The sequence below is a fragment of the Cynoglossus semilaevis genome, chromosome 12, assembly GCF_000523025.1.
Source record: "Cynoglossus semilaevis isolate Cse_v1.0 chromosome 12, Cse_v1.0, whole genome shotgun sequence".
In the NCBI taxonomy this organism is placed as follows: domain Eukaryota; kingdom Metazoa; phylum Chordata; class Actinopteri; order Pleuronectiformes; family Cynoglossidae; genus Cynoglossus; species Cynoglossus semilaevis.
Genome location: NC_024318.1, coordinates 12,779,063 through 12,801,621, shown reverse-complemented (window position 1 = coordinate 12,801,621; position 22,559 = coordinate 12,779,063). Strand labels below are relative to the sequence as shown.

The 22,559-nt window shown below is 39.2% G+C and overlaps 2 protein-coding genes across 6 annotated transcripts in view; both read left to right on the top strand.

Annotated features, from left to right (window-relative positions):
- pde10a (phosphodiesterase 10A) overlaps positions 1-16,979 on the top strand; it is a 46,090-nt gene extending 29,111 nt beyond the window's left edge. For 2 of the 3 annotated variants that reach the window (XM_017037541.2, XM_008322275.3), the window contains 20 exons: positions 1,500-1,528; positions 2,639-2,759; positions 4,678-4,727; positions 4,825-4,965; positions 5,298-5,453; positions 6,449-6,499; positions 7,017-7,075; positions 7,522-7,573; positions 8,251-8,393; positions 8,480-8,572; positions 8,672-8,858; positions 9,682-9,824; positions 9,966-10,049; positions 10,235-10,385; positions 10,489-10,644; positions 11,310-11,482; positions 11,602-11,713; positions 11,790-11,870; positions 12,231-12,319; positions 13,707-16,979. In XM_017037541.2, coding sequence (XP_016893030.1) covers positions 1,500-1,528; positions 2,639-2,759; positions 4,678-4,727; positions 4,825-4,965; positions 5,298-5,453; positions 6,449-6,499; positions 7,017-7,075; positions 7,522-7,573; positions 8,251-8,393; positions 8,480-8,572; positions 8,672-8,858; positions 9,682-9,824; positions 9,966-10,049; positions 10,235-10,385; positions 10,489-10,644; positions 11,310-11,482; positions 11,602-11,713; positions 11,790-11,870; positions 12,231-12,319; positions 13,707-13,806 — 2,171 coding nt within the window. In that variant the 3' untranslated portion in view covers positions 13,807-16,979. Of the gene's footprint in view, positions 1-1,499; positions 1,529-2,635; positions 2,760-4,677; positions 4,728-4,824; positions 4,966-5,297; positions 5,454-6,448; positions 6,500-7,016; positions 7,076-7,521; positions 7,574-8,250; positions 8,394-8,479; positions 8,573-8,671; positions 8,859-9,681; positions 9,825-9,965; positions 10,050-10,234; positions 10,386-10,488; positions 10,645-11,309; positions 11,483-11,601; positions 11,714-11,789; positions 11,871-12,230; positions 12,320-13,706 lie in introns of all 3 variants that reach the window. The other variant, XM_025060757.1, reaches the window with a different exon arrangement.
- Positions 16,980-18,559: 1,580 nt separating this feature from the next.
- LOC103387575 (uncharacterized protein C6orf118) lies at positions 18,560-22,520 on the top strand. Of its 3 annotated transcripts, XM_008322276.3 has the most exons (9): positions 18,560-18,707; positions 19,528-20,135; positions 20,358-20,480; positions 20,944-21,003; positions 21,377-21,501; positions 21,638-21,696; positions 21,844-22,013; positions 22,130-22,183; positions 22,280-22,512. In XM_008322276.3, exons 2-9 carry the CDS (start codon positions 19,530-19,532, stop codon positions 22,343-22,345), a joined length of 1,263 nt encoding a protein of 420 aa, XP_008320498.1. In that variant the 5' UTR covers positions 18,560-18,707; positions 19,528-19,529; the 3' UTR covers positions 22,346-22,512. The 3 variants fall into 3 exon arrangements, with proteins under 3 accessions (XP_008320498.1, XP_024916546.1, XP_024916547.1); XM_025060778.1 differs by having other exon boundaries at positions 22,130-22,517; XM_025060779.1 differs by lacking the exon at positions 20,944-21,003 and having other exon boundaries at positions 22,130-22,520.
- The last annotated feature ends 39 nt before the right edge of the window (positions 22,521-22,559 follow it).

Below are 22,559 nucleotides of genomic sequence, written 5' to 3'. Positions count from 1 at the left end.
TAAAATGTGATGCTTCCCTACATCTCAGTGTTTAATTTGAGGTATTTTAAAGCTGCTCTTTTCTAATAGTACCACTCTCAGATTTGTCTTTCCAGTGGGCCCAGATATTTTTGGCTTCAACAAATCATGATAAAAAATGTTTGCGGGTTTTCAAAGGAGTTTGAAGTCTTTTTCAAGTGCAGATCCCTGTCCGCTGATTGACGTCATTCCCGGCCGGGGTTCACACTAAAATAGCTCTCACAGCTAAGTTAGGAAACTCATAGCATTCTGGAAGAATGCTTAAAACAACAAACATCAGAGCTGGCTGTAATGTCTTTCTACAAACTTACACAGGGGTTAGTATTAGAGCAGGACCAACTCACGTCAGCAGCAGATTTTACCGAAATCTGCTGTGCGTTTCACGTGGGCAAATTAAAAAACTTTTCAACGACATCTGAGGAGTCGGTGTTCCTGTCTGCTGTTGACCCCTGTGTAACAAAGCACTGCTCCGGCTGTATGAATGGTTGTATTCTGATCCCAAGAAGTAATTCCAGACCTGCTCCAATACTTTACGACCAGAGTCTGTTATGATTGGCAGGGGCTATCATTATTATCACATTCTTCAGTGTCCACATCCAAAGACAATAGTCATATGTCTACCGTCTCTCCAGCAGCCTGAAATCACACCAAGAATTTGTACTTGGGACCACAGCATTTTGTACTTGTCAAGTTAAATCAATTCTTCTCTTAATTCTGTTTTTTAAAGGAAAATATTTGACGTAAATGTAGATTTTGTTGCTGCCCACAATTTATGCACGATGAGTTGCACTGCTCTAACGTCAGCATATTTTTGCATTGACGACGTGCCCCTTTATCTGACTGCTCTTGTTAACACAACATCTGGTTTTGCTTACCTGCCGCATGTAGTGCAATGTCATCATAATGAAAAAGAACCAGACGTCAGTGATGCTCACAGATGGTTTTCACCTTAAAATGCAAAAACAAAAAAAATAAAAACTCCTCCTTCATGTATGTGTGAGTTCACAGATGCTGAGTTATCTATCATGGATGAGTGATTTTGATCAGGGACTGTAGAAACAGAGGGGATTTGTCTTTTATCGCTTTAACAGGCCATTAACACAAACAAAGCCTAGATCAAAACCTGCCTGGGGGCGGGGGGCTTCCGTTCAATGTCACAATAGAAAAAAACATTTAAAGAGATTAAAACATTGTTTTAAATTAGTTAAATCCCCTATTTTGGTTAAAACCAAATAATTCTGAGAATTTTGATAGTATATTTCTGTTTAGGGATTAACAATTATTTACTAGAACAAAAAATAGAAGTCAGTCACTGATGGCTGGCCATGAATATAGCTCTGAGCCTTGGAATGGAAATAAGAGTATGTGGTTTATTCACCTTTGAAATATGTGTACTATCCTAGCCACAAGCTTTTTTTTAAAATATAATTTTTAATTATTTTTACTAAATATGTTTTCTCTCTCTCTCCCTGCCTTTGTAGATGACACATCAGCTAAAGAAGTCAGCAGGGTAGGTTTTCTGCTAAGTTCTATGTGTGAAATTACATACAATAAAAGCCATTTGAAAACAATTTGTGCAAAATATTTCTAGCATGAATGTACTGTCTAGTTCTATGATAATGCATTGTTGATAATTATTATTGTTGTTTTGTCCATAATCTGTTGTTTACAATAATATTTTCTGACCAAAACTTAGACCTTGTAACTTGTTGATACACAAACATTTCAATTGAATCCAAAAGTTTTTGGTCCAAAATGAAACAAAACAATGATCTACTTTGTTACACCAGCTTAATAGTAGTAGGTAACTAGAAGCTTGAACATAAGATAACCCATTGATTGAACTAATGGTTGATTAGCCACTGTGTAAATGTCATAGTACATAAAGTGGAAAAGAATAAATACGTATTCCACATCCCCTGTGTTCCACATGTAGTAGTTAGATTCACACCTCTGACAATTTGACACCTTTGTGCTCCCATGAGGCCAGATATGAGCTCACGCTGCAGGGCCATGTGGTTGCTTAGAAGAGACTTGACACACATACGGGGGGTGGGGGGGTGGGGGGGGGCACTTGACCCCTCAGTGCGTCATCCATACGTCTGTGCAAACAGGATGTGGGAGGGCTGACGAAGTCCCACTGGGCCTTGTAGTGCGCCATCTCTCTGCCATTCTGTCTTCAGCTGCTCTGCAGGAGCAGAAATTGATGGTTCCCGGGACCAGTATACACAGGATGTCTGCCTCTTACACAACAACGTTTATAACCCACTCTGAGATGAGGCTGAGCGTCAGAGCTTACAAAGTCTCTAATCAGAGTGGCGGGGCTTCAGTGGGCCCCCTCTCGGGACAGTGGGAGATCGTGGGGCTAGAATGCAATCATGAAAAGAAGCATACGGGTGGGCTGAAGGGTAATGTAGTGATGAATGGTGCAAGGACCAATGTTACAGTCCTGCTTTTTGAATCAATGCATCTCTGCAGCAGGAACATTAGTGTAGCGGAGATACAGGGTGTCTTCTTTCATTTTTCTTACTTGTGACTCCTGCTGACTCGGGGAAATTCAATCTTAGGGTTTACGTAGGACGAAAGAGTTGCAATTTACTCTGTGTCTTCTGTCCAGCAGTACCAGGACACAAATATGCAGGGTGTGGTGTACGAACTCAACAGCTACATGGAGCAGCGACTGGACACTGGAGGAGACAACAAACTCCTGCTCTACGAGTTGTGCAACATCATCAAAACAGGTAAAAAAAAAAAAAAGGCAGAAACAGGTCGTAAAACATGTTCAAAAATGTCTGTTGATCGGAAATTGCCCTAATTCCAAGCCAACCTGGTTTAAATTTGTTTGTAAGTTTGTATGTCTTCTTTCCCTTCGGTCTGTTTCTTTGGGATGATTAGTGTAATCACATTCACCTGTGTCTCTTTGGTAATCAGTCTCACTCGTCTCACCTGGTGTCCTGTGTATATCAACCTCTTCCTCTTACTCAGTCCTTGTCAGTTCATTGTTCAAAGTTTGCTGCCCTGTGTGATGTCATGTTCACTCCTGTGAGCTCTTCCTTGTTTCTGGGGTTTGTTTCAAGTTGCTTGTTCTTGCTCGGCCCCTCTAAGTTTGGTTATTGTTGGATCCTTTGAATAAACTGCTTGTATCTGATCTTGGTCTCTCAAGTACTGCATTTGGGTCCTATCTGCTACCCTGGGTGCAGTAAATGTACTTTTCTTTTATGAACATTACATGAGAAACGTGGATATCCGTGCACCATGCTAAATCCCTTTCTACGATAATCTACAACATAGTAATGCCAGTCCAAACCAAAAGTAAGCAAAAATGTAGCATAAAGCTAATTTTGTTTAAAAAACAATAAATTACCTGAAGTTTACATATAGTTTGGAGAGTAGTAGTAACATATATTTAAAAGAGGGCAGAACACAATATCCCTTCTACCATTTACCCATGTTGCCCATGTGGGTCAAATGTAGTCTCAAAGGTGTGGACCACATGGGTTTGATCATTAGTTCCATGTGATAACCACCATTTTCATAGTTCATCGTTGTCTTCACTGTACCCCAGCTTGGCTGTGAAGTTGGATCAACTGCCCTCGCAATAATTCAAATGCCCTGAGAACATGTTCCTGCAGGGCAGAAGTGCCCTCATTAAATACAGTGGGGTTGGTCAATGGCCCCCAGACTGTATTATAAACAAAAACTCAGATGATCTGATCTTCACCATTACTAATTTACTAATTTGTGGTTTTGTTGTTAATATTAGATGATTCTGTGTTTTATGTGGTTCTTACTTACACAACCCTGGCAATGACTTCATTTTATTACTATTTTAGGATGACATTTGTTTTCACCTTATGTATTATGGAAACACCAGAGCCGTTGATTGAAGTTTGACATTTTGTAATCTTTACTGAGTAAATCCTGAAGAGTATTAGTTTATCAAGAACACACAACTGAATAAACCAGTGATGATCTTGATAGCCAGAGCTGCTCCAACAGTGTCTCTGTTGTCACGTCCTGTGATAACTTGACCTAAATACTTGTGAAATAGGGCTGGAGAGGAGGACTGGGAATAAGACCAAGTGAATGACAGTCAAACCTTGGGTTACAGTGCCCTTCTCATTATGTGGGACACTCCTAATGGATTGTTATCGGACTGAAACTGGACTTTGTCTTCTTGTCATTCTTAAAGTGAAAGTATGCAGTTTGGTTCAACATCGAGCATTTAGCTCACAGGAGGTTCTCACACACATTTGAAAGACCTGTCCTATGACACAAGTGTTCCAGTACAATTTTTGTAAAACCTTTTCCCATAACAAATACATATAGGATGATTACTTATTATCCACTTGATTAAACAAAAGACACGCTAAGAGGCTACATGCATGCGGCTGTGATTCTACAGCAAGTCAAAAAAAACAAACATGTTTTTTGTTTTTTTTAATCTGTCCAAATATGTAGGAAAAACATTTTATTGAACAGTTGAAACTTTGACTAGAGGGTGGTCTTACTACACTTGACCCTTAATTTATCCCGTTGTCCAATGGCGAAAAAAAATAAACCACTGCTAGTTTGCGGTTTCACTGTTAGCAAGACAGCTAATACATGTACATCTACTTTTATATGAATATGTTAAATATGTCTCTCATGTTTCTACAGCAACGAAGGCTGATGGATTTGCACTTTATTTCTTGGGAGAATGCAACAATGTAAGCTGAAATGAGTATATTTGTCCAATAATACAGCTATATATTTCACACTGTGCTATATTATTTTTTTTGTTTTGTTTGGGTGTCTCTTCACTAGAGTTTATGTTTGTTCACTCCAACGGGGGCTAAGGATGGCCCCCCAAGCCTCATCCCCTCTGGCCCCATCACATTAGGAACAACCATTGCCGCTCACGTTGCCAAGACTCGTAGAACACTGCTAGTAGAAGACATCATAGGGGCAAGTCTTCTTTTTTTGTTTTGGGGAAGGGGGGGTTACAAATCAATTATTGAATACTTCTCTTTGCTTTTTGTTTTGTGTTATCTGTTTTATTGTAGTCAGCAACTTAAGTGTCTAATAATAATTCGTTGTAGTTTGTGGTCAATATAAATGTGAGATTATGGTGTTATTGTAAACACTTCTTTACTTTATATATATATATATATATATTCTAAATATTAGTAATAACTATTATAAAAAATTTAACTGGCAGAGAAAAGGATGGAAGGTTCCCACTAGGAAAAAAAAAATTAGGATTGTCTTGTTTTTACCTTTTCATCTGACTTTTGCAGGATGAACGATTCCCCCAGGGCACAGGGCAGGACTCAGGGATCCACGTTCACTCTGTCCTGTGCCTCCCCATCCTCACTGCCATCGGGGACCTCATTGCCATCCTGGAGCTGCAGCGGCACTGGGGCAAGGAGCCCTTCAACCTCAGCCACCAGGAGGTCAGTCTGACCCAGACAAAACACAGCAAGAGTGGGAGGCTGGAGCAAGGCTCACAGAACGACAGTTAGCCTGGTATTCACCTTAATCTGGATCTGTTTAAGATCTCTCTCAGCTGTGTGGGGTGCACTTGGAAACTAATGACAATGTTTGGTCTGGTTGAGCTTCTGCTATGTGCTGATGAAATACATTCTGATGAATAAAACTGCAAAGAGCTGGAAAGCTTACAAAAGCCTACTGTAGCTCAACGTCAACAAGGTTTAGTCACAGTTTATAAGCCAACTGTGTTCAAAGGCTGGGGCAGGAGCCAGCCATGGCACGTAGACTGTTGTTTTTGTGGTCTTTGAAGCAGTCAAAATCATTTCATGGCCTACCATGATTAATGTATTTTCTATTTAAATGTTACAATTGAGATCTTGTTAATCTTCAACATTTTTTAATAAATGGTTTGGGCTTTAACTACTGGTTAGTTGGGCCAATAACGTCACTAGTTATGATGGCAAAACATTTTTTTAAGAAATACATTTGATCTATTTGGCAACATTTGACTAATCTGACCCAACCTCACTTGACATTTGGCTTAAAAACACACTTTAAGTTTTGCTTTAGTTTCTAGTCTTTTTTTTGTGTGTATAATTTTTGAAAACCTGACAATAGCCTGGTGTTGAAATGGATCAGTCCAAACAGAATCCCTTTCATGTTAATGTAGAACTGTGGCGGTAGAACACATCAATTTACAGATCTAAGATGAATAGATACAGCGAAGCAGCATCATGATGACCTGTGCTGTGGTCAACAATCATGGTGGGGGGGGGGTGATGTCACACTTAGCAACTATTCTTAAACTTTTGCAGCTGGTCCATTACTCCTGTTTCACTCGCAATATTAATTCCATTGGATCCACAATGTCATAAGAGTCAACAATGGTGTGACGTTGACTTTTCTGTTTCCTTCAAACCCATTTTTGTAAACTGTGCTTTGTCTTTTTATTTTTCAGGTTGCAACAGCAAACTTAGCATGGGCTTCGGTTGCTATTCATCAAGTACAGGTGAGCAAACTGTCACTGAGGCCTGGTCGGAATGTTAGGCTGCAACTCTTAAACACCACTAAAGGGCTGTCTGGGAACAGAGAGAAGCCTTCCTGTCCCGCTTATTTTGATCTCTGTTGGTTTTGTTTGTTCTGGTTCTGCACATGTGTTTTTAACTGCTAAATCCACTGTGTACAGGAACTGGGTTGTCACTGGGCCCAGTCCAATCAACTAAGCCATAGATTCAACAAACACCTCCCTGAGGACGTCATTATGGCCCAGTGCTGTTTTCATTTCGAACAGATAGCATAACACCTTAGAGAAGCCATGTCCCACTGCAGCACTGTTTAGCCGCTCACTGCAAAAACACTCTGTTGTTACTGACACTCATGTTGGTGGCCCACAGCCAAGTGTGTAGACAGCAAGTCAATGTGTTTACAGTACATGGAGGATGCTGCATATGCTCTGTGGAAAATGGTTCATCCCTTCGGCAGATCATGACCTACTGTATATGTCTTCTTTTTTGTTTTGTCTCTAGGTGTGCAGAGGCCTCGCCAAACAGACTGAACTGAATGACTTCCTACTAGATGTGTCAAAGTAAGAGATGCTGATCAGGCAGTTATTGCACAGCAAAAAAACCACAGTATTTTGTACATAGTACTACATAGTAGTTAAAGTTAACATATTTTTTTATACGTTTTGAAAAATGAAATACAATACCATCGTGTGTCTTATATTGCTTGCTGTCTTCTTTTATTTCTTTAGGTTGCATTAGTGCCGCCTACTGGCTTTATTTATGACTGTAAAAAAAAACTTACAGAATTGTTCCTGTGTGTGACCAAAGCATTGATTATGGAGGGGATTCAATTTATATTAATCACTTCAATTTGTCCTTGCCGGGGGGAATTCTCCATTAGGTTACCATTGAGTCATAAAGTGAGAATAACAATGGCAGCAACATGTTTTCATGTCTTGAATGTAAACGTCATCAAAGCTTCTCATTTGTCAAACATTTGAATGGACCATTTCTTCTTTTCTCACAGAACATACTTTGATAACATTGTGGCAATAGATTCTCTACTTGAACACATTATGGTGAGTGTGATTCCTGTGTTCATTCACATTGTCCTCAGTGCTGCACATTACGAGTGTGGTTTCACTTCTGTTGTTATGCACAAATACACTAACACATGACATCGTAGAGTCGAAGTGAAAAGTGACGCAGTGTTTTACAGTCTTTTCATGAGGAGGGTTTTTTTTAAGTCGCAACAAAAATAAAATCTTGTCTGAAACAAAATGTAATTATCTATAGTTTTGTTTCCCAGATTTAAAGGCCACACTTTGGTGGTTGACTGATATTCTTTTCATGATTTATTGTTTTAATACTGTATTTATAAAATATACAATTTAATGTCAGACTTAGCCTGTCATCTAGAAACATCTTCAAACATTTGTCCTCCCCAGAACCATTCTTGATTATTACAAATGTTTCACTCATTGAGTCATTTTGTAGTCAGTTGGTCATCAAGTGTGTTTTGTTGTCTTGTGACTATGGGGTTATCTGAGGATGTTCAAGTCATCTGGTGTAAAGAGAGAAACAAACTGGAATGACTCTTGGTCTTACTGTGGCTTTCTAATCCTCTGTGTTTAACTGTTCCATTTGTATGAAACAATTAAATCTGACTTGAATTAAGTGGGACGTGAAGACTTTGTTTATCCAGATCTTATAATCCTCAGTGGTGCTAATAAGTTATGTCCCTGTTGTTTTTCAGATATATGCAAAAAACCTGGTGAATGCAGACAGATGTGCACTCTTCCAGGTTGATCACAACAATAAAGAGCTGTACTCGGACCTGTTTGACATTGGGGAGGAGAAAGAAGGCAAACCTGTCTTTAGGAAAACCAAAGAAATAAGGTTTGTGGTGTCTACCTTTTTTTGTTTCCAGCGTTTGACAACATGTGACCAGACACTCAAATGTCCTTGCTTGCTGTCTTTGTTAGGTTTTCTATAGAAAAAGGAATAGCAGGACAAGTGGCCCGAACAGGAGAAGTTCTTAATATCCCAGATGCCTATGCAGATCCAAGGTTTAACCGGTAAAGTAACTGATTAGTTAAATATTTTTGCCGACTTCTCAACAGATGTTAATGCTAATATGATATAATATTAACTATTTTCTTTGTCTTCTCTAACAGAGAGGTGGACCTCAAAACTGGTTACACCACCCGAAACCTCCTGTGCATGCCCATCGTGAGCAGGGGGACTGTTATAGGTGTGGTGCAGATGGTAAACAAACTAAGCGGATGTGCCTTCACTAAAACAGACGAGAACAACTTTAAGATGTTTGCTGTCTTTTGTGCTCTGGCCTTACACTGTGCAAATGTGAGTATATAACGTTAGGCCGTGACAGTGAAATTGTCTCCGTGTGCACTCAAATTATAGTTACAAGTGCAGTGCAGCACAAACATCTTTCTAATTACAAGTGTATCTGTTATTATTCCTATTTATGTGTGTTCTCGTGTGCAGTGCATACTATGAACAAATGATTGTTCTAAAAATAAAAAATACTAGACAGCTTAGACATTATTGGGGTCATAATCATAAACCTGACCTCAGTGTGACCCACACCAAACCTACCTCACCAAATACTGGCTCGTGGCTCTCTATTGGCCAAGTTTACCGGATGATGAAACAGGACTGTAAAGACATTAGTCTGAACCAAAGCTTCTTATTCATGACAGAGATGATTTTCTGTCTGTTCAAAGCCGTTTCTCTTGGTGCGACCTGGCTCAGCATCATCTCCTGCAACAAACTTGACGCAGGAGCAGCGTCACAAAGTTGGCCCGTACACTGACGAGGCATGTTTAGGTTTTTAATACAAGGAGTCTGCATTTGTCCACTGACAGGATTTATGTTTTGATGTAATTTATGCTCTGAGTCTCTAGGAAGCTGACAGACCAGCTAGTGATTTATGGTGATTTATCATGTAAGTTTGAAGGCTTGGCGCCTGTACCTGACTGTTTTATTCCTGTGCGTCTGGGAAGGTGACAGGGATACAAACCAGATGTGAAGACGTACATTTAAAATACGATGCAGCGCTGTTGTGGATCGCGTAACTCTGTCTGACCTTTATTGATATGCTCGTAGAAAAACTTGAAAATCATCATATTAATTTTCTTTCTTTCTTTTTTTTTGATGTCCATAGATGTACCACAGGATCCGGCAGTCTGAATGCATATACAGAGTAACGATGGAAAAACTGTCTTATCACAGCATCTGCACGTCAGAAGAATGGAAGACTCTTTCTCAGCTCAACCTCCCTACACCCATTTATAAAGAGATTGAAATGTGAGTTACCGCACAGGTCTGTCTGAATTTCGTGGAAAAGCTCCCAATGTTAGGATGTCAATTCAGCACGTAGAGAGAGAAGAAATGTTGTGTGTCGTGCAAATTTAAGACTCTTCTGTTGTCCTTTTTTCTTTCTGCAAGGTTTCACTTTGATATCAGTCCCTTTGAAGAGATCTGGCCTGCAGTTTTCATCTACATGGTCCATAACTCCTGTGGAAAGACCAGGTAGAGTATGTCAAGACTTTGAAGTTACCAGGTTATTACCGTAAATTTTGTATTGTATCAGCTTTCCACCAAAAATGATGTCTGCCAGACTTCTCCATCCATTTTCATCCATTTTCATAGCACAGTCTGTAGTTTAATTTTCTACACTTTTTTTAGTCAGTTTGTTTCTTTTTTTCTTAATGTAGCTTTGAGCTGGAGAAATTGTGCCGGTTCACTATGTCTGTGCGGAAGAACTACCGACGTGTGCCCTACCACAATTGGAAGCACGCCGTGACGGTGGCACACTGTATGTATGCCATCTTACAGAAGACCACTGGGACGTTCACAGAGCTGGAGGTTTGTTTGTTTGTTAGCTTGACATCGGTTAAGGTGATGTTCAAGGTTACTGAGATAGATTTTATTTAAAATAATCTTTTCCTTTACTGACTCTGCTTTACAGAAGAAAGGTCTGTTAGTCGCTTGTCTGTGTCACGACCTGGACCACCGGGGGTACAGCAATGCCTACCTGCAGAAGTTTGACCATCCGCTGGCTGCTCTGTATTCCACCTCCACCATGGAGCAGCACCACTTCTCTCAGACTGTCTCCATCCTGCAGGTAGAGCTCTCCATTCAGAATGAATGAAGTCATTACACTTTCAGTTGGTTGTTTGTGCTGAAACAAGATCTGGATACACAGGAAGTAAATAAAGACTTTCACACGGTGGACAGAGAGAGAAAAAATGAGTCTCAGAGTTTCTGAGAAAAGTTTCCAGTTGTAATGATTTTCTACAGGGGAAAACTCCCTAATGACCAGTGGCTCCTCCTGTTAAACTTCAGACTCTAATATTCTAATATTGATCAACGTTCATCCATCCATTATCTACTGCTTAATCTTTTGTTTTTCATATTATTTTGTCACATTTCAGAGTAATCTTAATTAAGATATTAATTAAATTAAAATTTAAGATACTGTTTGAGCTAATATTTGCACAAAGCACTAAAGTAATATCTAAAAGTTAGTCACAGTTGCTAACATTTAGCAAAAAAAAAAGTCACCAGTCCTGGTAATGATATGGTTATTGAGATTAAATATAGACCAAGACTGATTTTGAAAGACTAATCATTCTTGTCTTCAGTGTCACTGTTCTGTGATGATGAGCTGGGATGACCTGAGCCTGACCCTGAGTCTAATCTGAGATTACAGCCGTCTGTAGTCTAGCTGAGCTGAACGCCTCATAAGTGGAGCTTTTGCTTTTTTATTGATCTCTTTGTTTCTCATAGCTGGAAGGGCACAATATTTTCTCCAACCTGAATTCCAGTGAGTACGAGCAGGTGCTGGAGATCATCAGGAAGGCTATCATCGCCACCGACCTGGCCCTGTACTTCAACAACCACCAGCAGCTGTCGGAGCTGCTGCTCTCTGGTGGGCTGGACTTCAACAACCACTCCCACAGGTGAGGTTGCCCGTCATCACAAGAATGACGTCACTTTTCATACCGTCACTCAGAGCCTTACAATAAAGATCACATTTACTCTCTGTTCGTGGCCGTAATGACGCTGTGCTCTCCTCCAGGGACCGTGTGATTGGTCTGATGATGACAGCATGTGACCTGTGTTCTGTTACCAAGCAATGGCAAGTCACACGACTCACAGCCAACGACATCTACGCCGAGTTCTGGGCAGAGGTACACGGTTGTCTTTCAAACGGTTGTCTCATGAACTTAACAAAACAAAGATCAACCATTTTTTGTCTGTTGACAGGGTGATGAGATGAAGAAGATTGGGATGCAGCCCATCCCTATGATGGACCGGGACAAAAAGGACGAGGTTCCGCAAGGACAAGTGAGACAAACACTTTTGATCACGTTTTCTCTTTCTCATTTTCATTCTAATTTGTAGAAAAGTCCCTTCGTAGGTGAGAAAGTGAAAGTAAAATGAATAAAAGAGAGAAAATAATTAATCCTTCAACAAAACTTGTTAAAGTTACAACTGACAGGAAGTTACTATTGTTATCACAAAGCAACATAAGTTTAAGAAAATCACTAAAACAACAATGGTCACAGTGAAAGCTTCTTCATCATGCTTGATTACACACAGGAATTTGCATTTATAAATAATATCCTGCTGTAATAAAATAATTCATACATCCAATTAAACAGTCTTTTACCGTTTGTTTTGTGTTCTTGTGTCTTTTATTTTAAGGTGGGTTTCTACAATGCTGTTGCGGTTCCATGCTACACAACATTAGCAGAACTTTTCCCTCCGTCCAGTCCTCTTCTAAAAGCCTGCAAGTAAGTCTTTACAGCTTAATATTTCATTTAGTAGGGGGAGGTCAATATGTGAAACCTATTTCAGAACACCAACACATCACACTACACTTGAAATCACTGTTCTCTCATATTCTGACTAAAATGTTGGCTGCAGTTTCTTCTGACCAAACAAACAAGATTAGGTGTGATAAGTGGTGTGTGATTCTCTTAATACCCAAAAACAAAACACATGCATCTGATTCTGTGTAAATAAACCTGTGCTGCAGCTTCCTATGATCTGATTAGTTGCAAGATTAAATATAAATAGTACACTGCTTCAAAAATGGTTTCAAATTAGGGTGCAGAAGTGTGTGTCTGTGTGTGTGTGTGTGTGTGTGTGTGTGACGCCAAAATGTGTGTGATGAGTAAATTATTGTTAGAAAGTCTTATCTTTCAGCAGCGTCTGACTGTCTTATACTTCATCTCTTCCTGCTGGGGTTACCCACTGCTTTCTAAAAACGCTGCAACCCCGCTCTGTGGGGAATGCAAACAAAGTGAGCGGGGTATTATTTAAGCACAGGCAGTACGTCAGCACCAGGATCTGGGTGGGCAGCAGGCCCAGACCCGGTGGAGCCCGGCTGCTTGTTGTGGGATTTGCCACAGATGGGTAAACTACATCAGGCTGGTTAATTGAAAGGAATGGCAGCGAGAAGATCAGAGAGTTCTGCAGTCATATGTCAGGCTTCATTTTAAGGGAAGGTGACTTCCATAACTGTGTAAATCAATTACACAGACTTCTCTGGGATGGTTTAATTTGTTTTCATTCATTATGTACCATTGATGGACTTTGTAGGGAGTTTAATGTGAACTTTTGAAATTATCTGTACAGGTTTTCATTGAAACCCACTCTTTTGGGTTTGGGTTAAAATCAGGCTCAGTGTCAGCAGCTAAAGAGGAAAAAAGCAAAAATGTTTCATTGCAGAACTTCCCGGCTTCTCAGTGGGGGGGGCTGTAATTACAGCTGTAAAACCCTGGCCGATGACATGAATGTGTTTTAACAACATTAACTCAAGTTTTCTAACTAATAGTACAAGTGCATTTGTAGTCATTTAAATCAATCAACAGTTTTGTGTTGATTATATTTTTCTTCATCGCATTTGCACTTTTCATGTTTCATTCTTTAGGCCTCATTACTGCTACCTATTGGTACACAATACTTAACACACCGACTTCTTCTCAGTACTTCTCTGCTGTTGTTGACACTGTCAGGACTGAAGGGTTTTTCAGCAGCTGAAAAAGAGCCTCATTTGAAAAACCCACTGTTCCATTCCACACAGATATTTCTATTCAATTACAATGACAAATGTATGAGCTGGTGTATTATGGTCCTGAAAACAGATGTGCAGAATGACGTGTTCTGTCTCTGCAGGGAGAACTTGGGCCAGTGGGAGAAGATTGCACGAGGTGAGGTGGAGGATGTTGTGCCTACTCGAACTCGTGATTCTGGCCCTGTCAAGGTGGACAACTGAGTACCAAAGGGGTTCCTGGCCCACCAAAGGAACAGAACCTGCATCCTGCCACGGCCCTGGAATTTTGTACTTTTAAGAGGAGGAGGAGCCCACATCGTGAGCGAACAACAGCTAAATCAGCTTAAGGCAACTTGACTTTACAAAAACACACGGTTACCTCATAGGGTGACAGAGGTGTCAACACTGGCAGTTTCACCAATCACACAGACTGACTGACAGCTGATGGAACTAAGGGACTTGACACGTGACCCTGCGTCCACTCAGTTTGAGAATTTATTTGGTAGAATGGACCTGTGCTTGTTTTGGTTGTTTTATTATTATGTGTCATTTCTTTGACTCTTTTATGGTCTTGTATTTGCAGAGGCCTTACTCTGAACCTTTTGCAGGCAATATGTGAAATCCTGTTGACGATTCAACAAGATTCAACTTTATTTTATTTTTTTAAACGGTACTGTTTGCCTTCTGTGGTAGGTTTATCGTACAGGCACTACTTCAGCAAACGTTTCCCAGAGACAGAAGGAATGTGTAGAGCAGATGTATGGTGAAATGCTGCCTTAATTAGAAGGTGGTTTTTCAGATTTTATTTTATTTTTTTAACACTTTTAGAGCAAAGATCCTTTGCAGTACTTGAAAAAAATAGTGATACAGCCTATTCTGGGAGATCGCAGGAATCCCCCTGCAGCATATTTCACGAAAACGTGGATGAACTGTGATGAAATGAGTTTGATAATGTTGACATATCTGAAGGCAATCACAGGATAGTCATAATGTTTCTCCCTGTGGTGGACCACACAGCACTGTCCCCAGATCCCCTTAGATTCAGTGACCTGTTTTACAGTAAATCTTTTTTTTCATCATCATCAGATCATCTGATCCCATGTCTACAGTCTAAGTCAATAGAATTAGTTACTAGAGTTACTAGAACAGTCCGAATTCACACATTCACAAATTATGCTAGAACATGAGAGTAATATTTAATTTATCAGTTAAGTATATTGTGGGGTTTTGGCCATGAGTTGAAGCATTTCTCCCTGAAATATTGTAGGTGTGTCCAAACGGCTAAGACCGATGTGAATAGCGGTCCAGTGTGTAGGAGATGGGGACACATAGTGGTGAGATGGTAACAAACACATATAGAGCCTGTTATTGAACTATAGTGACCTTTGTGTTCCAGAAAGGAAGATGTTTTTTTTTCACTATTTATTTTGTCAGTTTTAATATAAATAGATAAGCTCACTCACTCTGGCTGTTTTTTTTTCTGTTCATAATAGTGATGGTTTAATTAATGGATTCTCCCAAGGTCACTTGTTTTTCCCTCCTGCTTGTCAGCATCTTTATCACATCTCCGTGTTTCTTTTACCTTACTTTTCCTTTTGATTTTGTTCTTTCAAAATCACAGCATCTTTAGTGCAGCCATTTCAGACGTGTTTTTATTTTTAGACACGTCCACTTTTGTAAAACCTTTATCTTGTCACACACAACCTTACCACTGATCTTTGATCTCACTTTTTCTTTAGCACTTTTATGCACTTTCTTTTGCTTTAAATGATTGATTCCAGATATTTAAAACTGTTAATCTTTGAAAGTTTTCCCTTTTCTCCTCCTGCATCTTCCTCTTCCTTTTCCTTACACTTGTTTGTCATTCCAACTGCCAACATCCTCCTTGTCCTGCAGTCCTTATACAGGTCGTGCACTGCCATCACATACTTCTCTGCCACTCCTGACTTCCTCAGCAGCCTGTGACCTTGTGGCTACAGGGCTGCCAGTTTGTGGAGAAAATACTCAAACCCTTGTGCAGTAAAGTGCAGGCACTGCTCCCATTTCACAAATGGGTTTTACAGGGAGGATGCATTGGTTGTGTACAGCAATAAAAATAAAGTCGATCTATCTCTCAAACAGTATCACAGTTCCCTCTTTGGGAACTGGTTCATTCCTAATATAATTTTACCAAAAAAATGCTGGTGAACCTATATATCTGACACAAGACCTGAAAGATGAAAGGGTGGTGAATTTAAATGGTGTAATTAAATTGAGCATTGAGGGCTGGGTTAGCTAGCAGCCTATGTGGTCTTTTTTTCCCTAACATTTGTCAGTGTCCTTGCTGGTGACAACACTGAACTTTGTCCATTTCGTTCTCCACATAGCAGCTTCACTGGCAGCTCTGTAACTGTGAGCTTATGGAACTGCAAGAAGAGAGGAGGAATGTAGGTTTTTAACTTTTTTTCCCTCAGTCTCCATCGTCACACCAGGGAGGACACTTGGACTCTTTCTTTCAGATGCGTTCCCAAAATCTTCCAAGAGGACATAATTATTTTTATGAAAATGTCAATCCAGTGGACAATTTTCCCTCCAAGGATTAATCATTTCTTTCACGACTGGTACTGTGCTCCTAGCCACCTCACCTCGCATCATTACCCCCCCACCCCCACCCCCGTGAATGTACACTTGGATGAATGTTTTGTTGATACCAGATCCTTACTGGGGGCATGTGGGTTCACAGCACCCTGTCAGTTTCAGTGATGTGCTCTGTGTGACTCATAAGAATGGCTTCCAGTTAGATTCAGCCAAGAGCAACAACTCCATGCACCTAAGGAGACGTTTATATTTGCGTATGCTGCGTACAAACATACGAAATACTTTGAACAGTACATTTGCTCTGACGGTGCTAAATTGAATTGAATTTATTGTGTGTGTGTGTGTGTGTGTGTGTGTGTGTGCGCGCATGCACAAATGTGGGAGAAGGAGAAAGAAAGCTGATGATCTCTGCCCCTCTGCCCTCCCCACACCCTTCCTCACCCCTCTCTCCCCCCTTTACGAGTAAATGGTTAAGTCCATAACACTGCACTGTCTGTTCTACTTTTCAGCACCAGATATATCCCATTGTCTGCACTATGTTTAGCTTATGATCTTTATCAATATTATTATTGATGATAAATATTATTATTGCTGTTATAACTATTGTTATTTTCTTAATTAGAGTTACATTTAAATTAACTTATATTTTTATACAAAATGAAATAAATGTTTGTCTTTTTGTTTTGTACAGAGCAAACATCAATATAAACAACACCATCTGGACATGTTACTGTTACCCAGAATAACTGAGGAATGTCTCAACTGTAAATGTAAGAGCAGTAGTCCAAAAGAATTTTATTAAATACCTGAAAAGAACACACTGGTCTCAGTTGGTGTTGTCTTGTCCTAATTACACTGATCAAGTCACTTGACACTTTAAGTCAGATAATATCTTGTTGTGAGAGAACTTTCATTTTGCCATTGTGTAGAATAAAAATGTACCTATTTTGCCTTTTTTTTTTAATGAAAAGGAGGATGAAAATGTACAGACTTGTCAGTCAGTGTCTTTAAGATTCAAATTCATATTATAAAGCAGTTTTTTTACATTAGTCCCAAAATAGTATTCAAGAAAAACTTTTCACTGAACAGTTGCCAAAAAGTTGAGTGAGAATCTTATTAACTTCCAAGAGAAAGTTAAAATGTGGCTAAGAGCGAAAATATAGTCCGGAAATAACTAATCATTACGGAAAGAATGAAGTTACATTGTTTTAATTTTTCCCGAGACAGAAGTAAAAGATATTACTGAAAATGTTTGTATTGGGTCAAAGTACAGGTGTGAGCTGGGCAAGAATTTAGAAAATATAGATTCAAAGTAGCCAAAATGGGAATCTACTACTACTAAGAACTGTGTTGGAAAATGGTCAGTAATATATGAAACTGCAAACTCAACAAAAAAATTGTCAAAAACTTAAAGTAATAGTTAGCCCAGAAAGGAATGTTGATGAAGTTAGCCAGAAGTTAAAGGTGAAACAATCTGAAAAGGCCTCATTGTAGCCAAGGGAGATCCAGAAGTTAACTTTTACCTTAAATTTAATTGAATTGTCCTTGAGAATGTAGTCTTAATCTAAAATGCTAAAATGTTGGAGGAAAAACTGGTTAAAAATTAGCAAAATATTTTATTAAGCTGGTGAATTATGACTCTAAAAGCAACCAACTATAAAAGAATAATTGCCAAATATATTGTCTCCTCCATTCACATTCACACGTGCATTTCTCTTCTCTGGTGATTATTAGTACAAAGAACAGCACAAACTCCTTTGTGTAGACCTAGTTAATCCCAATGAGTCATAGCACATTTGTGTGTCTGCTCAATTTTGCCATCTGTGTGCTGCTCTCCTCCTCTAGTCTGTCCAGCCCTGAGGCTGACGTTCACTCTTTCTCCTCTTCCATTTCTGTTCTTTACACTGCATGTCATGACTGTGTGTTTAGTTGCACACAACAACTCAGTCACTGTGAATAACACGATTTGCTAAAATTCCCCCAACAACCAGTTTACATGAATCATCTGTTAATTGGGTTACCGTGTGCAAGAATTTGTCATTGCTGCAAAGTAACTTTACGCCATCCCAGAATGTGAAAACACAAAAGAATTTGTATGCCTATGACTTTACGACAAATTCACGTCATTACTGTTTTTTTCTCTCGTAAGTTTCGTAAGTATTACACTTCATGACGGCCCCTCAACCGTGAAATGCTCGTTGAGAATAGCTGTGACGAGACTGTGACGTTTTTCAAACCTGCAACTATAAACAAACAAAGAAATAATTAGTTTATTTATTTATTAAATAAATACTTTTTTTATTATTTATTGTTTATTAAATAAATAAATAACATTTTTTTTTATTGTTTATTAAATAAATAAATAACGTGTGTTTTAACAACATATTCAGTGTGATTTACAAATCCCGGAAGTTCCTGTAAAATCTCGACTTTAGTTTCCTGCAGACTTGTCTCCCTGACAACCGATTGAAATACAGATCACTTCAGAGGAAGGTTACAACTTTCCTGCCTTAAATAACCTCCCAAAAGAGACTGCTGATACACAGGTAAGACTTACACGATTACCTTTCAGATTGAAGAAATCAAACAAGAGGGGAAAACGACCTGTGTTCTTTTTACCGCGAGAAAAGTTGTAAAAGGAAGTTCTTGTTTTGACGACGTTACCTTCGTATTTTTCAATTTAATGTATTTGTCTTTATTTTTTCACGATTTATTTTTTTTTTCTTTTTAATTTTTGATTATCTACAGACGAGGAATGCATCTCGGGTCTGTTGTAAGAACGTATCCCGCATGTGGTAAAAATTGAAAAACAGTGTCTAGGATTCAGTGACATCTGGTGGCGAAATTATTGGGGCGAAATCTGAATCTGAATCTGATCCAACATGTAAACTTCACTTCAAAGGTCTCTCCATCCGGGTTAATTCAAATAAAAACATCAAACTTTTTGTACTGTATCTACAAAGAAAAAAACCTCATAATCCCATACAGTACATAAAGTATATCCGTCTCAATCCCCAACGCCAAGTCAGTGATCTATTAACACCACAAAACCATCTTAACCCTTTCACCTTTAAGACATTCAAACTTAGCTGTTTGCAGCTCTACTAATTTTTAATCTCATCCATCCTGGTCTCTTATTTTGAAAAGCTCAGTATCTTTAACTTTACTGTCAGTCTTTGTCTCTACACAATGAATGATAACAGCTGTAACTGTTGTCCTGTGAACATTTGCTTGCATTTCCATCTCACTTATTTTACTTCTCACATCTTTGTCTGAAAAGCTCTCGGACGTGAGGTAAAAACACCAGCTGCGTAATATTTCCTCCTGTAAATACTCAACGCAGTATTGTGTCTTATACTTTCACAGCTATGTTCAGCAACTCTAGGTCGAAACCTGAGAGCTTCAGGAGCGATGTCCATAAACTGCTGCAGGCCGCTGAAGCTGGCCAGAAGGCTGACATTCTGACCTACCTCTCAGGTCATCTCGGGCCTCGCACACTAAACAAGAGTCAGTCCTACGTGGACACAAAGCAGTCCTTATGGACCAACTCACAGAGACAAGGAGCTACCGCTAACCATCAGACGGTCCGCTTGAAACAGACAAAGACACTGACCCACACGGAGAGTCGTTGTGCTGAGTTCACCAGCAGAACTGTTTCTGTGTCAAGACCAGTGCAGGCTCCGGATCCCTCATCACATGCAGACAGGAGACAAGATATTAGTCTTCCTTACATAATCCGTCATTCCTCAGGCAATGTTTCAGTCCAGATGAACGCTATTTCCCAGAAAAAGCCAAACTCTTTATCTAATCCAGAGGGAAAACAACAGTTTGACTCAAGTGTTTCTGACCAAAAAGGAATGAATAATGAAGACCAGCTAAAGACTAAACAATGGTTTGGCAGGCAGCATGTAGCCAAGCAGAAACTCTGGGCTGGGATAAATGTTGCTGAAATGCTTGAGAGGAAACTACAAAAGGTGAAGCTCTTAACACAAACCATGTTGTTGTGTTTTTATTTTAAAAAGGCTCTTAAAAGTGTCAGCTTGTATTAAAATCTTCATTCATTCAACACCCGATGAACTTTTCTCTCAGGTGGTGCATGGATAAAGACATGCTCGGTCGATGACACACCTCTAAACTTGCATCAATGTGTGTGTTCATGTGTGTGTCTTTGTGTGTTTGTGTTCCCTCATGTCCAGGGGCTTAAGAAGCTGTCGGCGCAGAGCTGGCCTAGCACAGACCGACTTGCGGTGTTCAGTGACGTCTTTGATGATGTATGTGAACACTCGCCAGTATTTGGACGCATCCTGAGGGAAATTAAGGTTTTTCCATTTCGTCTGTAACCCACTCACACATTTTCAGCATCTGCCATCAGATATTAGGCCCTCGGAGAGAAGGAATGAGTCCCCCGCTGTAGAGTTCTGAAGTAGGGCACCGGCTGCACACAGGTCACCATGTGTCAGGCAGCAGGTCACCGCAGGACACTGTTGGTTTTATTATCACTCTGTCCTGGTGTGTGTTTGAGGTTTTTTTATTTCCTCTCTCCAAAATGACTAGAAATAAACTATTTCATAATTTTCCTCACTTTATTTATTATGATAAAAGGTCAGGCTGTTAATAATCCTGATGCCAAAGTCTGGTAAAACTGTGACAGGATATGACTACGACTAACTGTATTAGTCACAGTTAGTCAGATTGCAAACACTAAGTAACTTTGGCAAAAAAAAATATATAACTGTTCTTGTAACACTAATAATGTTGGGTGTTTTTTAATTCTTCTTCCAGACAGATTATGATTTGTACATCCACCGCTTGACGGCGCCACAGTCACCGGCGCCCGACGGGGTAAATCTGACCAAGAGTCTGTTAAATGTACCGTAAATTTGAATAACACGAAAAGAGAATCGATGAATAACAGGACTGTTGTCAAATTTCATAACATATGAATAAAAAGTTCAATTTATTTGTGTGTTATAAATAATGAACAGAATATATAATCTGACATTAAATTTGAATTACATAAACTTGAGATTAACATGAAATAATTCTACAAGAGTCATTTTTTTAATGTGAAACTCGAGTGCCGATCTCAGTTTGATGAATCTGAATCTAATCCTGTTGTATCTTGAGTTGTTTTTAAGGCAAAGTTAAGAAGATAATTGAATTGTGGCAAACAGTGAAAGTACTGATTTTTACATATGTTTTCTCGTTGTTACAGATGTTGGAGGCTTCACTTGAAGAGTTTGGAGACAGTACAGTAACATCAGTGGAGCTGAAAAATGCTGAAAAGGAAATCTTTAGACTGGAGCTGGAGGCCAGCAGAGCTTTGAAAGAGAATAAACAGTAAATCAGTAAAAATGGCTTTTAATCTATGGGTATATTTAATATACATATAATAAAAAAAATTTTAGGAACATGAGTGATGCAGGAGTCAATTATTGATTAATTGATTAGCACTGTGTTGCTGTTTTATTTTTAGGCTCAAAGAAGAACTACAAAATCTGTCAATCACCGACTCTGTGGAGACTGACTTCAGCAGTAAGTTTTTATAAGTAGTTTTTAGGATGGTCGAATTTTTTATCTAATAAATCAGGATTAATAGTGTTTGTGATTTATCTTGATTTATCATGATTATTGAGATAAATCAATTTTCTGAAATCAGACAAAAAATGATATGTGTATCAGTGCTGCAGGACAGTGAAACCTTCAACAGAGACTCCAACAGTGTCTGGCTGAAGAGGCGTCAGGTGTTGGAGGTGTGGATGGAGATCCAAGAGCTGGAGCAAGACCTGAAGGAGAAGCTGGTGTCCACGGTGACGACCACTGCCACTGAGAAACACGTCAAGGACCTGAAGGTGGGCAAAGCTACTTCATCCGTCTCCCATAACTAAAACTAAAACAGCATTAATGACTAGAACAGATCATTCAGCTGCAGGTTTAAGCCTTTTTTTTTTTTTTTTTTTGCTCCCAGAAAGAAACGATGCGACTGATTGTCTCAAATGACCGTCTGAAGAGCAACAACCAGGCAAGAGACGCTTTCTGTTCCACAGTATCATGGATATATTTTCAGAAATGCATATCTTGTCAAATGGTCTTGTGTCATCTCTATTTGTTTTTGAAGAATCTAGAAAATAAAATCAACATGGTGCTGAACAGAGAGAAGTCCAGCCAAGCCATACAGCGGTAATGTTCACTGGTCACAGCTGCTGACATGGACTTCACAGATAACATTTTGAAGGAAAAATATATTTTTTTGACAATTTATTTTCTTTTAAAATAATTGGCTAATCTCACACTGTTTTGTAGTAAAAAATACTATTAATTAAATATTTCCACATCACTTTGTCTATTTTGTGTATGCAGCCATTTTAGCTCATCATTTTTTAAATGTTGATGTTTTA